The 17,672-nt window shown below is 36.1% G+C and overlaps 1 protein-coding gene across 1 annotated transcript in view; it reads left to right on the forward strand.

Moving 5' to 3' along the window:
* Positions 1-17,463, forward strand: part of HIKESHI (heat shock protein nuclear import factor hikeshi) — a 38,617-nt gene extending 21,154 nt beyond the window's left edge. Inside the window, exons 3-5 of the mRNA XM_080817826.1 lie at positions 8,842-8,993; positions 16,305-16,423; positions 17,383-17,463. Coding sequence (XP_080673952.1) covers positions 8,842-8,993; positions 16,305-16,423; positions 17,383-17,437 — 326 coding nt within the window. The 3' untranslated portion in view covers positions 17,438-17,463. The remainder of the gene's footprint in view (positions 1-8,841; positions 8,994-16,304; positions 16,424-17,382) is intronic.
* The last annotated feature ends 209 nt before the right edge of the window (positions 17,464-17,672 follow it).

Genomic DNA, 17,672 nt, shown 5'->3' on the forward strand with positions numbered 1-17,672 from the left:
AGCACGACATGGGCTTAGTCCCAGGACCCCAAGATCATGACCTGAGCTGAAGGCAGATGCTTAACTGACTGAGCCACCCAGGTGCCCCTACGTGTGTTAGTTTCTTTGTGCTTCCTTTAGGGATTATGATATGGGTTGTTAACTTTTCACAGTGTACCATAAATTAATATTAACAAAGTAAACATCTATAATTTGACAACTATGAAACTGGATCTGGCCATTTTTATAGGGCTTCATCTCCAGTTTTCCTTGCTATATTGGTCTAATTAGTGAAATTCTGAATATAATGATAAAAACCATATGGCAAAAATCATATTTTGGTGATTTTTTTTTTAAAGATTTTATTTACTTGGGCAGGGATTGCGGGGAAGGAAGGGGCAGAGGGAGAGAATGTCCAAGAAGACTCCTGCTGAGCGGGGCTCGATCCTTCAACCCATGAGATCAGGACCTGAGCCCAAGTCAGATGCTTAAATGACTGAGCCACTCAGGTGCCCCTTGGTGGTTTATTTTGAATTAAAGATATTTATCTCCCATTTTTATCATCTTCATACCACAGTTCAGCATTGCAACTTTTTTTTTAAGTTTTATTTATTTATTTGTCAGAGAGAGAAAACAGGAACAGGGCAGAGTGGCAGGCAGAGAAGCAGGCTCCCTCTGAGCAGGGAGCCTGATGCGGTATTCAGTCCCAGGACCCTGGGATCATGACCCGAGCCGAAGGCAGGTGCTTAACCAACTGAGCCACCCAGGCATCCCCAACATTGCAGCTCTTAATAGCATGTGAGTCAGATCTGGATAATTGGAAACCCAAAGGTCTGTTGTAAATACTCTGTACATTTCCCCCAGAGTGCAGAATTTTCACATTTTTCAGAGTTGAATAGCAGAGGCAAACAGGATTATTTATTCACCTTTGCTTGGACTTAATCTGGTTGAGAAAAGTATTTCATGATTAAGTCTAGGTTACACTGGGAAGTTTTTCTTTTTTTTTTGTTTTCCCTCCAGATTTGAAAAAAAAATTGTAGTTAGCATATAATGTAATATTGGAAAATTTTTCAGTAGACTTCATCTTTAATTTTCTCAGTGTAGTCTTTTGAGAGATAGGCTGTTTTAATTTTTATGTTTTTGATGTGTGTCCATTTCATTGGAAATCCCATTTTCCACATATACTAAAGTATTTCTTTCTAGTTCTATACTAATATTGTCAGATTTTACAGTGCTTTTTAGAATTTTCTTTTCTTAAATTGTTTTACTTTAATTCTGAAAGCATATCCTTAATAGGATCCTTAAACTGTAAGATGACTAAGAAAACTCAGCATTCACATAGTATGTGTTTGTGTCCATTTATAATGATTTAAACATCTGTTAAAACCTGTAACAAGTGTGAATAATGAAATGCCATGTAATGTTAACTTTAAGAAGTTTTGGTTCACGATATTTAAGGAACATGAGTACAGTGTTTAACTAAAGGTTTAAAATTTTGATTCCAAATTTAGAAGGTGAAAGCAGTTTTTCTTACCAAAAATATGTAACTGAAAGAACTTGTTTTATGCATATTTATGCACAGTTATATACATATGTCTGTCAAAGGTAAATATTTGTGGAGTTCATAGCTATTTGAAGAGTTTGTTTAGCCACATCCACGTACTCTCATACACACAGAGTTCAACTTAAAACCTTCCTTTTCTCTGTAGGTTAACTATTTGTAAAGTGTTTCACGAGACAATGAGGAAATGGTTCAATGCCTCAGTCAGGGAGAGTTCCAGTGACATCTGCAGTGGAGAATTATATGGAGAATGGGAAACAGAAGAGGCCAAGATTGGAAGAGCAGGTGGGGGAGTAGGACATTAGGTCAGATATAATAAAAACTTACATGGAACTTGACAAGTATTTTTTATTGTGTTTGTAGCACTTTAACATATGATTGTACTTAATAGAAGAATAAGAAATAGTTGTTCAAATCCCCTGTGGTCTAAAGAAGAGAGAGCATATATTTATATGAATAAAATAGAGTACCGAATGTAGTAGAACTTTGTAGAATACTCTTGTTAGGGAAAAAGGTAATTTAATGCTTCAGGCCTTCAGAGTAAATTGGGCACCTTACGGTAGGGTTTTATCCTCTTTCTTTCCTTCTCCCCCTTTCTTTCTTCTTTTTTTCCTTACCCTAGCCCTACTTTGAGGTATTGTTAGTTTGGAGTGAAATTCTAGAAGTATCCCTATTCAAATACTTAAAAATTCTCTTTAAAACAACTTTATTTTGAAATAATTTTATTTACTTATTTAGAAATAATTTTAAAATTAGAGAAAAATGACAAGAATAGTATGAAGAATTCTTAAATTCTCCGACATTCATCAATTTTGCTACATTTTATTTATTATTCTCCGAGATCTATATATGAGCACGCATGTGTGTGTGTGTGTGTGTGTGTGTGTATTTTTCCCTGAAACTTTGAGAATAAGTTGTAGACATTATGCTCCATGACTCCTAACTACATCAGAATATGTTTCCTTGAACAAAGATATTCTCGTGTATAATCGTAGTATCATTATCAAATTCAGCAAACTTAGTATTAATATAATACTCTTGTCTAATGTATAATATACATTAAAATTTTGCCAATTTTCTTAATAATGCCATTAGTAACAGGCATTATTCCCTCCATCCAGGATTGTTAGGATTGTGCATTACATTTAATCGTCTTTAGTCTTTAAATCTGGCATAGTTACTTAGCCTTTCTTTGTTATGACAGTGACATTAAAAATAACCATATAAAAAGGCTTAGCACCCAAGAAGAATTTTTAAGAAATGTTAAAATTAGAGTTTCTTATAAATCATCATTTGAATTTCTTCTATATACTTCTGCTCTTTTCTTTTTGGGCTTGCCGCCATATTTTAATGTCATCACTTCAGCTTTCTGTGCACATGACATATATAGTCTCCTCTAATTTCATGTAACTCAGTTGCCAGGAAGAAATTTTTAAACTTATTCTAGTTTTTGTTTTAAAATCGGGTTGAGCTTGTCAAGGGAATTAGGAAGGACAACAAGAGTTCAAGATGCTACTCAGCCTATTCACATGAAAATAGAGCTAGTGAGCCAGAATGGGAGGGAACCATTTACTTCCTGACATTTCTTGGCTTGCTTTCTTGAGTGGCTTGTTGTGAAGTAATGCATAAAAATCAGTGAAGAGTTCATATCATGGAATTTGGTATAAACAGGTGGGATGATGAACTAGATTGAGCTTCAGCTTTAGAGCTTGATAGACTCATTTTGAATCTCACTTACTAGCTGTGTAGTCTTGATTAAGTTATTTCACCTTGGGATTTCAGGTAAAATGGATTTCATACCTATAGTGCAAGTATTTTTTGCAAGCATTAGAAATAACAAATGCAAAATGTATAATAGTGCCTGGCATATAGTTTGTACTCAAGGAATAGTTAGTATGTTTTTGTAAAATCATAGAAAGATCTAGGAAAGATCTTATGAAGAAAATGAAGTCTACTCAGAAAGTTTAACTGTTACTTTTCCCATTAGAATGTAAGCTCCTTGAGAGTAGGGACTGTTTGTATCTTTTACTGTGTGTTCTTTAGAATGTATAGAGCACAGTGATGGACTTAGATACTTGGGAAATATTGCTTGTTTAAATACATTTTAGACATTCAAATTCAAGATGTATTGTAATGTCAGATACATTGGCAGCTTTATCTGGTTTAAAATATTTATTGTTGATAAACCTTTGGTAGTTACATTGCTCTTGAACTATGCATGAGTGAAAAATGTAATTTCAGGCTTGTCATGCTATCAATAGAAATGAAGTAAAGAGGTTTTAGAAATATATATTTGATTTCTAATTTAATACCAAGAAGCCTTTTATGCAGGCATAGTTAAGCTGTTTTATGTAGCTTTTTAGCATATGTCATGTTCAAATGCCACTTTATAGTGAATTACTTATTTTTGTCATAGTGTTTTCTTTAGTCATCTCTGTTGCCGTGCATACATACAATATCTTTCCAGTGGATTTCCTTTTAGTTTTTTAGTTTTATTCTTTTGTAGAAGTCTTTTAAAGAATAGAGACCACATTTGCTTGTATATTTTTAAGAAGTCATTCTATCTTGCAATTACTATATGAATCTGCCGGACCATCTTACAAATCTAAGATGCATTTGATGATACTGGTAATCTTGTTTTTCCTATATTGTGAAACATTTTGCTTTTTCATCCAAGGAATTATTTCATCATGACTCATCAATTGCTCTCAACCATGCAAAAAAAGAAAAAAAAAGTTTGAAATAATAAGAAAATGGATGAGTGATGGAATTACTTAGAGCAGAGGTTGGCACACTTAAAAAAAATATTTGAGAAAGCGTGAGCAAGAGAGAGCGAGCATGAGCTGGGTGGAGGGGAGTTTGAAGGGGAAGGGTCAAAGAGAGGGAGAAGCACACTCCCTTGAAGAGTAATTGAATAGACTTTCCTTTATCTCAGTAGAGTTGACAATCTGGGAGTATTTGTCAAAAATATTTACCTGCAAAAATACCTGTCATTGCTGCCTGATGCACTGACAACGAATGAGGCAAAAATAGGCTGACTACAAAGCTTGGGAGGAAAGGCTGGGAATAAAATACTTTGTGCTTTTTTTTTTTTTTTTAAAGGTTATTTATTTATTTGAGAGGGGGAGAGAGAGTACATGAGTAGGGGGGAGGGGCAGAGGGAGAAGCAGACCCATCATTGAGCAGGGAGCCCAATGTGGGACTTGATCCCAGGACCTTGAGATCATGACCCGAGCTGAAGGCAGATGTCTAACCGACTGAGCCACCCAGGAACCCTGGAATAAGATACTTTGGGGAATAAGGGCTTTGAGTTCTTGGACCTGGAAATTTTTGGAAACCTCACAGACAGTATATACAGTTAGGGCTGTGCACATGCTCAGGAAAGAGCTAAAAAGGTTCTAAGTTTTCACTTCTGGCTAACTTTGGGGCTATACATAAGCAGGCAGTGAAGGCTAATGCAGAGTTGAAAAACTACCTGGCTAGTATTAAGGGGATGTCCCAAACACAGAACTCATCTGCAAAGACTGGGAGAATTTTGGGGTTCCACGCTTTTAAGGAAATATCTTTCTAATCACCAGCTAACCACTAAGCCAATAGAAATGTCACTCACTTGTTGCACATGACAAAAAATACAGACTTCACAGTATTGGTTTAGAAGTTGTTAAGGAAACAACAAATATTAACAATAAACCCTGAGAGGGGGAACCTGATTTCTAGATTTGCTGAATTATAATATTCAGCATCCTGTTTTCAACAAAAAGGAAGTGTGCAAAGAAATAAGAATATATGGCCCTTTCAGAGAAGAAATGAACAGAATCTGTCCCTAGGAAAGTATAACATTGGATTTACTGAGAGTTAAAGGAAACCAGGAGAATAACATGCCATCAAATAGAAAATATTAATAGAGAAATTATAAAAAGGAACTAAACATAAGTGATAGAGCTGAAAAGTACAGTAGCAAATGGAGTTCACTACAGGTTTTCAATAGATTTGAGTAGGCTGATGAAAGAATCCGTGAACTTGAAGAACGTGAACTTTTCAACTTGAAAAGCTGAAAGAAAAAGAAGAAAAATGAGCAATCTCTGAGACATCGTCAAGTATACCAACATATGCACATTAGCAGTCCCAGAAGGAGGAGAGAGATGGGGTGGAAAGAGTACTTGAAGAAACAGTGCCCTAAAGCTTTCAGAATTTGATGAGAAACATTACACACTTAAGAATTTAAGTGAACTCCACGTAGGATAAGCTCCATACCAAAACATATCATAAAGAAAAAATGGCAAGAGAAGCAACTCATCAAATGACAAGATTCGTAGTAAGATTAACAGCTGGTTTCCATTAACAGTGGAGTCCAAAAACAGTGGGATGGTATAAAGCGCTGAAAGAAAAACTTGTCAAGAATTCTTTTGAAAGTATCCATCAGAAATGAGGAAGGGTTCCTGGGTGGCTCAGTCATTTAAACGTCCGATTCTTGATTTTGGCTCAGGTCATGATCTCAGGGTCATGAGATCCAGCCCTGAATTGAGCTCCATGCTTAACTCGGAGTCTGCTTGAGATTCTCTTTCCCTCTCTCTGCCCCTCCTGCCACATGTGCGTGTGTGCTCTCTCTCTCTCAAATAAAATCTTAAAAAAAGAAATGAAGACATTCTCAGATAAACTGTGAAAATCATTACTCCAAGACTTAGCCTATAAGAGAGACTAAAGACAGCCCTTCAGACTGAAAAGAGAGGGTATGAGACAGTATTTGAATTCCCATGAAGGCAAAAGGAACACAGGTAAAGGTAACTAGTTAATCATAAAAATCAGTATTGCACATTTTGTTTACAACTCTTTCCCTCCCTATTTGATGTAAAAAACAACTTCGTAAAATGGAAACTGTAGGGTGCCTGGGTGGCTCAATTGGTTAAGTGTCTGCCTTTGGCTCAAGTCATGATGCCAGGATCCTGGGATCAAGCCCGTCATTGGGCTCCCTCCTTGCGCAGTGGGGAGTCTGCTTCTCCCTCTGCTCCTCCCCCCATTCCTGCTCTCTCACTCTCGCTCACTGGCTCTGCTCTCTCTCAAATAAAACCTTAAAAAATGGAAACTGTAAACCTATGTTTATGGGCATGCTATGTATAAAGAAATAATTTATGACAACACATAGGGAGAGAAATTACATAGCAAAGTTTTTGCCTACTACTGATACTAAGTTGGCATTAATCCAAACTAGGTTGTTATAAGTAAGAAATTTATACTAATCCCTACTGTAGCCATTAAGGGGAAAACAAAAAGTAATATAGTAAAAGAAATGGTAGAATTAAAATGGTACACTAGCAAGTGTCTATTTAACACAAAACTAAATTCTACAATTAAAAGGCAGAAATTTGCAGAATGGATAAAAAAACATAATCCAACTATTGATTGAGACACAAAATAGTTGAAAGTAAAGGATGGAAAAAGATACATACAAACAGTAACTAAAAGAGCTTGAGTGGATGGACTAAAGTCAGACTAATAGATGTATGACAAAATTATTATGTGCAATAAAGACATTATATAATGATAAAAGGGTCAATCTATAAGAAAGTTAGTAACAGTTATAAACTTGTTTGCACCTACCAACAACAGAACCTCAAAATACATGAAGCAAAACTTGGCAGAATTGAAGGGAGAAAATAGTTGAACAATAATTGTTGGAAACTTCAATTCCCTACTTTCAGTAATGGATAGAACGACTGGACAGAAGGTCATCAAGGAAATAGAAGGCTTGAGGGGCACCTGGTGGCTCAGTCATTAAGTGTCTGCCTTTGGCTCAGGTGATCCCTGGGTCCTGGGACTGAGCTCTGCATAGGGCTCCCTGCCTGGCTCCCTCTCTCACTACCCCTGCTTGTGTTCCCTCTCTTGCTCTGTCTCTCTCTATCAAATAAATAAACACAATCTTAAAAAAAAAAAAATAGAAGACTTGAACACTGTAAACCACCCAGACCCAACAGACTTACATAGAACTTTCTACCCAACAACAGCAGAACACATTCTTAAATGCACATGGAGCATTTTCTTGGATAGACCATATGTTAGGTTACTGTAAAATAAGTCTCAGTATATTTAAAGACTGAAATCATACAAAGTATGTTCTCTAACCACAATGATAGAAATAACAAATCTGGAAAATTCATAAATATATGGAAATATAAAATATAATAAAACAGTTAATTTAAAAATACTGAAACTATTTTAAGCTAGTCCTATTTAGTGACAGGTGTGTGTGTATTTTTAAATCACAGAAGAATAAATAGTTTTTATTCATATGCTTGAAAATTTAAGGAGAGTTTTGATATTTGTAAAGAGTATTCTAGTTATTAGGAATATGTGTTGCTCCAGGTTTTTGTTCTTCTGTATTTGGTTAAACATTTTATAGTCCTATGAAAACAGCAGATAACCAAAAATCTATTGTATGATTTTTTTTTCCCTTCAGACTAACTTTTCTGATTGTCTTATGTAGATTAAAGAAATTGGCCTCTATTTTCCCCATAGAAATTAGATGGCATTTACAGGCTCAGGTGTATACTTAATGACACACTGATTTTTATTTTATTTTATTTTTTTTAGGATTTATTTATTTGACAGAGATCACAAGTAGGCAGAGAGGCGGGCAGAGAGAGGAAGGGAAGCAGGCTCCCCGCTGAAAAGAGAGCCCGATGCGGGGCTCGATCCTAGGACCCTGGGATCATGACCTGAGCCGAAGGCAGAGGCTTTAACCCACTGAGCCACCTAGGCGCTCCCACACTGATTTTTAAAGGGAAAAAGTTACTAAGTATTTTCTGTGATAAGCTTTTTTATTGCCTGTTTGATAACATCAGGTGTTATATGGGGTGATTCATGACATTCAGTAAAATATGCCATGTCATTTATCAGTAATAGTAGTAATTTAAGATCTTTCTTTAGTGGAATAATGAAGAAATGCTAAAACTAGTTTAAAAAATCTTTAAAAATATCCTTTCTTTGGAGTTAGCTTTGAGAATTTTTAAATGTAATTAATGCTTGCTTATTTTTCTTATTCTGTTACTTACTGTTTCTACCTACATTAATTGTAATACGTTTTTGAAAAGTAACAGCTGTTTTTCTGGTGGGGAAAATTTTACTTTTCTTATTCTTTGTTAATGTGATAAAAACTAGCCTTTTACATTTTTTTGAAAAGAGACAAATGTTCATATAACAATTTTTTAGTGAATGTAGATCAGAGGTTTTCCACATACTTACAAAGGAATTTTTATGGCTACAAGTTAAATTTGAAATTTGTGGTACATGTTAATTTTTTTCAGGAGAAGGAAGCCAACACCCTTTTGGAGCCATGAATATTGTCCGGACTCCATCTGTTGCTCAGATTGGAATTTCAGTGGAATTATTGGACAGTTTGGCTCAGCAGACTCCAGTAGGCAATGCTGCTGTATCCTCAGTTGACTCATTCACTCAGGTAACGCAGTACACATTATTTTCCAAAAAAATTTTTAAACCAAGTTCTATATATTTTTTTAAGATTTTTATTTATTTATTTGAGAGACAGAGCACGAGCAGGGGGAAGGGGCAGGAAGCAGGCTCCCCCTGATCAGGGAGCCTGATACAGGACTAATCTCAGGACCCTGGGATCATGACCTGAGTTGAAGGTAAACACCTTACCAGCTGAGCTACCCAGGTGCCGTCCAAATTCTGTACTTTAAAAACTAACCTGGTGGTTGAAAACAGGTAAAAATGAAGGTAAACATGTATGGTGTAAGTTACTGGCTTCCATGGATAATTTAAGTTTGCCTGCTTTCTTCTATAGGTATTTTAAAATTTGTAAATGCTTTGATGAGACTTGTTTTTATACTGATGAAATAGCTCAAAGTGATTTAAAAATGGGAATAAATATTAGCTTTTTCTTATTCCCTCCCAGTTAGTATGCTAGGCTGTGGGTATACAGTTGTGAACCAGATAAGCAAGATCCTTGTCTTCATGGAGCTTAAAGTGACATAATTCCGTGATGGCTGACTTTTAACCTCTTTAAGGCAAAGGCCTGAACAGCAGAATAATGGAGGTAGAGGTGTAGCTAATGCAGAGACTCTAAGGTAGAAATCTGAATGATAATATGAAGGTCTTTGTGGCTGGAGTAGAGTGAGCAAGGGTGAGAGATGGGAGATAATTGGGGGGGGGCTGCAGGATAAAATCATATGGTACCTCATTGGCTTTTATAAGGATTCTGATTAATTAATTTTTTAAAAAGATTTTATTTATTTATGAGAGAGAGGGAGCATGTGCACATGAAAGCAGGAGGGGGGCAAAGGGAGAGAGACAAGCAGCCTTCCCACTAAGCAGGGAACCAAATGCCGGGCTCGATCCCAGGACCCTGGGATCATGACCTGAGCCGAAGGCAGACATTTAACTGACTGAGCCACCCAGGGTCCCCTGTAAGAACTTTGACTCAAATTCTGTTTGGAAGAGAAGAAATAAGAGTTTTGAGCAGAACAGTAATAGGATCTAACTTACATTTCTAAAGGATGACTTTCGCATTTTGGGTAGACACTGTTGTGGGAAGGAAGAAGTCAGTTAGGAGGCTCTTGTGAACATTAGATGACAGATGATAATGACTTGAACCAGGGAAGTTTGGGGAGGTGGAAGTGAAGGTAATTAAAAGTACTGGCATACCTCGTTTTATTGCGCTTCACTTTATTGCGTGTTGCTGGTATTGTGTTTTTTACATACCGAAGGTTTGTGGCAACCCTGCATGGAGCAGATCTGTTGGTGCCATTTTTCCAGCAGCATTTGCCCACTTTGTGTCTCTGTGTCATGTTTTGGTAATTCTTGGAACATTTCAAACTCTTTCATTGTATTTGTAACGGTGATCTGTGATCAGTGATCTTTAGTACTATTGTAATTGTTTTGGGGCACCACAAACTGCCCATATAAGATGAAGAACTTAATCGATAAGTGCGTTTTCTGACTGCTCCACCTACCAACTGTTCTGCGTTTTTCTCCCTCTGCTTGGATCTCCCTATTTCCTGAGACACAACAGTATTGAAATTAGGCCAGTTAATTATCCTACAGTGGCCTCTAAGGGTTCAAGTAAAAGGAGGAGTCAATCCATGAGGCAAACTTCATTGTTGTCTTATTTTAAGAAATTGCCACAGCCACCCCAACCTTCAGAAACTACCACCCTGATCAGTCAGCAGCCATCAACATCAAGGCAAGACGCTCTACCAGCAAAAAGATTACGACTCGCTGAAATCTCAGATGATGTTTAGCATTTTTTAGCAATAAAGTATTTTTTAATGAAGGTATGTACATTTTTTAAAGACATAATGCTATTTACACACCTAATAGACTACAGTATAGTGTAAACAAAATTTTTATGTGCACTAGGAAACCAAAAAATTCATTTGACTCACTTTATTGCAGTGGTCTGGAACTGAACTGCAATATGTCCGAGGTATGCCTGTAATTGATTTCTGGAACTAATGTGAAGATGGAGCCAGTAGTGTTTCATGATATGGATCACACGAAAGGTCTGAGATTAAAGAGAGACATCAATTATAGCCCAAGGATATTGGCTTGAGGAATTTGAACACAGGAATATTATGAAAAGAGCAAGTATGGGCTGGGAGTGGAATCAGGAGTTGGATTTTGGTTGTACTATGTTTGGGATACCTGTTAGATATCCAGCTGGAGGTGACAAGTGTAGAGTTCAAGAGAGAGTTCTGGGATATGGATAAAAATGTGGGACTCATCAGTGTAACAATAATATCCGAAGTTTTGAAGGGTGTATGATTACTAGGGAAGTAATTAAATGGAAAAGTTGGCTATTGACTGAGCTCCAGGGCCATTTCAAATTTGAGAAGCTTAAGAGATGAAGACAAAGAAAAAGAGCAGCCTGAAGTAGAAAGAGACCCAGAAAGTGGTGTTTTGGAAGCCAAGCAAAGACTGGTTTTTAAGAAGAAGCCTCAATAGTATCACACTGTTGATGAGTTAAGATGAGGGCTAAGAAGTCTCCAGTGGACTCAGCAAGATGGAAGTCATTAAAAACTTAGAAAAGAGTTCAGAGAGTAGAAGGGGAGTTTGGAGTGAGTTGGAGAGGAGGTAGTGGGAACAGTGAATATAGATGACTCTTGATGAGTGTGGTTACATAGGGTAGCAGATAAATGGTTTGGTTGCTTGAGGGGGCAGTGGGACAAGGATTTTGTTTGTTTGTTTTTACTATTTTTAATGGGAGATATTACATCATATTTGATGAGAATGAAGCATGAAAGCTGATGTTGCAGGAGAGTGGAGAGAATTGCTGAACTCCTTGAATAGAAATGAGAGCACATTAGATTGGATAATGCATAGTATTCGTAGTAATGGCTATGTGAATACAGATGTGGGAGGGTTGTTAAATGTGATGAGAACTTGTGCACATTTTCTCTTGATACTTTCACTTTGCTCAGTGAAACAGGAAACAAGGTCATTAGCTAAGATTGAGGGGAAAGGAGTATTGGAAATTTAAGGAAAAGGATTATTAACCAAGTCCTCTAGGAGAGGAGGAGGGTGAATGGACTAGGGAACCCCTTATGACTTTGCTGGGCAGCATACTCTTGAGGGTTGTCGCCATGAATTTAAAGTCAGACTTCTCACATGATTTCTTCAGAACAGGCTGAGTTAAGAATGACAGAGTCTGGGTCTTAATTCTTTTTTCTCCCTAGTAATTAAAAAAATAAACTGCTATGCTGAATAAGCAAGTTGTAAAGCAGGAGTTAGTAGTATCCCATATAGACTGTATTAGAAAAATGTCTGAAAAATGTATTCCAAAGTGATGTTATCCCTGGAAAGGGGCAAGGAGACTTTTTATTTTATATATATGTAAGTTATTTGAGCTTTTAAAATCATACATATTTTTATTAAACATTTTATTATGAAATATTTTACATATGTAGGAAAGTACATTCCTCCAGTATTTATTGTATGCCTACTGCGTGCCAGGAGTTTTCTAAGCATGAACAAATACAAATAGCTAGACAAAATAATAGCTATCCTTGTAGAGCTCTCTTTATAATGCAATATATATGAAGACTTCTGAGTGTCTTCTACCTAGATTTAATTGATATTTGTCATATTTGCTACTAATGAAAAAAAAACCGAAAAGTATTTCTGATGCAGCTTGCTGGTGTGTTTCTCTTCTTCCAGTTCTTCCCCAGTTAGCTACTCTTCTAACCAAATTATCTTTGCCATCCTGTGTTACTACTTTAAAAGAAACATTCATAAGTATCCACAAAATATGTATGGCATTATTTGTTAAAACATGTTTCTAATATATACTCTTAGTTACTCTTGTTACTTCATTTAGTTTTTATTAATAGTACATGTACATGGCTTAAAACATCAGATGGTTTTACATGCAGAACAGTTGTCCTGTTAATACTTCTTATATTCTGCTCTTACTCTGTTCCTCAAAAGCAGTCACTTTCAGCCTCTCCCACTTTTTTTTTCTTTACCTATTTCTTCTTGTATTTACTTCCATGTGTCAGAAGAAACTTGCTTAATCTCTTTTTAACCAGTTTATTTGCTATAGGTGTTTTCCATCGACTTCCCCATACCTAATGTGATTTAGTGCTCTCACTCCTCTGCTTTCCAGCATTCAGAGTTGTCTTTTCTCCCCGCCTTTTTTTTTAAAGATCTTATTTTTTAAAAAGATTTTTAAATTTATTTTAGAGAATGATAGGGAGGGAGAGGGAAAAGAGAGACAGAATCTCAAGCAGTCCTAGGGCAGAGCCTGATAGGGAGCTCGGTGCCATGATCCCAAGGTCACAACCTGAGCTGAAACTGAGACTCGGACACCTGACTGACTGTGCCACCTCGGTGCCCCTAAAAGATTTTATTTTTAAGTAATCTCTAGACCCATTGTGATGCTTGAGCTCACAACCTGGAGTTGCATGTTCTACCGACTGAGCCAGCCAGGTGTCACCACACCTTTTTATTATAGATTTTCACTAAATTAATATTTAGAGTTTTCAGTATTATGATCAGGTAAATATTTTTCAGAACTGAACCAGGTGTAGTACTATGGTTACATTTCTAGAATGACTTTTTATTTTCCTTGGTTAATAAATGCTTCATTTTTTTCCTTTGTGTTGATTGCTATATCCACATCTCGTTTATGCCCAAACTCTGCTAAGTATAAATTCCTGTTTAGTATATTTTTAAAGATTTTATTTATTTATTTGACAGACAGATCACAAGTAGGCAGAGAGGTAGGCAGAGAGAGAAGGGAGGAAGCAGGCTCCCTGCTGAGCAGAGAGCCCGATGCGGGGCTCGATCCCAGGACGCTGGGATCATGACCTGAGCCGAAGGCAGCGGCTTTTAACCACTGAGCCACCCAGGCGCCCGCTGTTTAGTATATTTTTAAAAAGCAATTTTAAATTTGTTTTGGAAACATCGCTCTTGAAACTCTTCTTTGTTCTTCTGTGGATTGATTATTTTCTGGGTCTTTTGCGTAACTGTAGTCAAGGTATTCTTTTCTTTAACCATTATTGTAGAAATTCTTTTCATTTCTCTTCTCTGTTGCAGTCCTTTTTTTGTTTCTTCTATTTTCCATTCTTGTTGACTTACTACCCCTTTGCATGTTTTTAAAATGATTATAAATGGTATACTGTACAGATTTCTACAAGTTGGTATTGTTCACTCAGCATTATTTTTAAGACTTACCTGTCTTGATACATGGAATAAATCTAGTCTATTTTAATAGACTTGTATAGTTGTATAGTATGTCATTGTATGAATGAGACAGTTTTTTCATTTCCATATTAATAGATATTCTCAGAGACCTTAAATTTTTGCCAGACTGCTGGGTGAAATTTGAATGTCACTGTTGTTTTGGTTTGTATTTCTTGGTGACTGGTGAAGTTGAGCATCTTTTCTCATTTTGACCTCATTTGTAATTTTTTTTAATTGGAATTGACCATTTATGTATTTTGCCCAATTTTCTATTGTATTTTTTGGCACTTTTTCATTTTAACTTTCTGGAAAGAGGCCTTTATGTATTCTGGGTAATAGTCTTCTGTTCTAGATGTTGTAATTCTCCTAGCATGTTGCTTTTCTTTTAATGTCGGTTTTGGTATCTTTTGTATGCAGACATTATATTTTTGTGTAGACAATCAGTTGTTTCTTTTATTATTATTATTATTATTATTATTATTTTTTTTTGCATTGGCGAAGTTGTTCCTATGTTATACTAATGTGTGAAGGTGTTATGTTCTCATAGTTACTAAAGCTTTAATTGAAAGCTAGTCTTTTTTCTTTTTTAAACTCTGAGTTAATAGCATCTTTGTTATGTATCATGTTGTCACATATGTTTAGACTTGTTTCTGGTTTCTCTCTTCTGTTCCAATTAGTTTGCCTGTCCCTTTGCCAGTAAAAGTCTTACTAATATCTGCTAGGCCAACTCCCTCCTCTTACTTATGAACATAAGCTTATATATTCTGCATAATAATTTTAGTATCAGCTTATTGAGTTTCATTAAAAACTTTATTGGATTTTGTTGGAAATAACATTGGTCTTATAGTTGTTTTATTTTTTTGTAAAGATTTTATTTATTTATTTGACAGACAGAGATCACAAGTAGGCAGAAAGGCAGGCAGAGAGAGAGGGGGGAAGCAGGCTCCCTGCTGAGCAGAGAGCCCAGAGAGCCCGATGGAGGGCTCCATCCCAGGACCCTGGGATCATGACCTGAGCCGAAGACTGAGGCTTTAACCCACTGAGCCACCCAGGTGCCCCGAGGTCTTATAAGTTTAATTTGGGGAGAATTGCTTCCATTATGTATGTCTTCCCATCTGTGAACATGTATCTTTTCACTGAATGTGGTGTATAGGTCCTTTAGTTTGTTTTTCCTATCTCTCAAGATAGTCTTGAAATATTTTCCTAGGTATTTACAGATTTCGTTTTTATTCTGAATTGGATCTTTTAAAAGATTTTTATTTATTTGTCAGAGAGAGCGAGAGCGCACAAACAGGGGAAACAGCAGGCAGAGGGAGAAGCAGGCTCCCTGCTGAGCAAGGAGCCTGATTCAGAGCTCAGTCGCAGTACCCTGGGATCATGATCTGAGCTGAAGGCAGACGCTTCACTGACTGAGCCACCCAGGCATCCCTCTGAATTAAATCTTTTAAATAAAAAGTTGCATTTTAAAATTTTGTTGTTAGTGTTAAGGGTTGCTGTTGATTTTTTGTTCTTTCTGGTGCTGATTTTTTAGTTGGTGATTTTACTGAACTCTGGATTTTAGTCCAAGTAACTTAATGGTAGCTTCCTGGATTAAACTACCTTGATATGATTAAGCAAAAAGATAAAAGCTAATAAGGCATTTCCTCTCATTGTATTTAGGCTTTTATCTTTCTGGCAAGAAAAAGGCTTCTTACTATTTTATATGAGAAAGTAGGCTGGGATTTGAGGAGAGGGGCATAGTAGATGGTGAGGGAGAAAGAAAAGAGGATATTTGAAGGAAAAACATTTTTTTCCTTTTTTCCCCACCAAAGTGAATATCTTAGGAAATTAAAATTTTAAAACCACAGAAATTCTTTGAGATATGAAGAAAGTGCTAAAGGCAGGTTGTTAAGATTTTATGCCACAGTGTCATTTTATGATTTTCTTTAACTTACAGCATTAGACTGTTTAAAACTCATAGTATTTAAAACCAAGTACACTGCAGGGACATTTTTAATTAAAAATACTAAGGTATAAGTGGAATATTCAGTATAACTCATTAATCTATTCATTATTAACTTTCCAGTTCACACAAAAGATGTTGGACAACTTCTACAATTTTGCTTCATCATTTGCTGTCTCTCAGGCCCAGATGACACCAAGTCCATCTGAAATGTTCATTCCAGCAAATGTGGTTCTGAAATGGTATGGGACATTTTGTATCTCTAATATTAAGGTTTTTAGTAACCATGCATATTTTTTGGTGGTAAATGTATTTCTTTGACATTTAAACATACTCTTTTATTGTGAACATCAGCATACATTAACAGTGGCATGCCATTAAAAAATATACTATGGAATTCACATCAGGGAATGTTCTTAACCCTAAATACTCTGTTATGTAGTAGCTATTTTGAATTTATAAAGACAAGAAAATACAATTGCCTATGTGTAGGGACCACAATTAAGGCTGTAAATTTTAAAATATTTTTATTTATTAGTAACTATATATGAGTCTTGAAATACAAAGCAATTTTTTGGTAAGTTTAGAAAGTCTTGGTCTGAAGTAGATATGCATAAGGCGTCAGGATGATTTTTACTGCACCCTGTACTTAAATGGTTAAGAAAATTGATTTCCCTAGCTTTCCCATGATTCTGGTTTTTTTTTTTAATTTTATTTATTCATTTATTTGACAGAGAGATTACAAGTAGGCAGAGAGGCAGGCAGAGAGAGAAAGGGGGAAGCAGGCTCCCCGCTGAGCAGAGAGCCCGATGCAGGGCTCGATCCCAGGACCCTGAGACCATGACCCGAGCAGAAGGCAGAGGCTTTAACCCACTGAGCCACCCAGGCGCCCCTCCCATGATTCTGTTTTATAGGTATTCTTGTCACGTTGAATATCCCAGTGGTGGGCGATACGTGAGAATTTGTTGAGCAGTGGTAGCATGGTGTAGCATGGATAGCTCTGGAAGGTATTAGGTTTGAGCTTTGTTAAAATGTAGGTATGTGACCTTGAGCAAATTTCTCTCATCTAACTTTTTAGCTTTTTTATTTTTTATCTGAGCTTTTTAGAAGTGATACTTAAAGTTGTTTGCTTTTTGATAAGTCATTTGGTAGATTATGAAAGATATAATTTTCTTATAAAATATGTTTTTTTCTTTTGTAGGTATGAAAACTTTCAAAGACGACTAGCACAGAACCCTCTCTTTTGGAAAACATAATTTGAATAAAATAATTTTTAATGGATTCTGAAATTTGTCATGTTTTGAAGAGAAATGCCTCCATTTAAAAGTGCGAAGTCAAAAGGATCATGAAGCCTAAGTTTAAAAACTGTTTATTGACTGAAGCTTAATGAAAATCTTCATAAAAAATTAAAAACATGGAAAAATGAAAATACGTTCCTTATTAATGAGTTTTTCTCCCTTAAGCTTAAAATATTCAGAGGCAAAACACTTT

The sequence above is a fragment of the Martes martes genome (assembly GCF_963455335.1).
Source record: "Martes martes genome assembly, chromosome: 10".
NCBI classification, from domain to species: Eukaryota; Metazoa; Chordata; class Mammalia; order Carnivora; family Mustelidae; genus Martes; species Martes martes.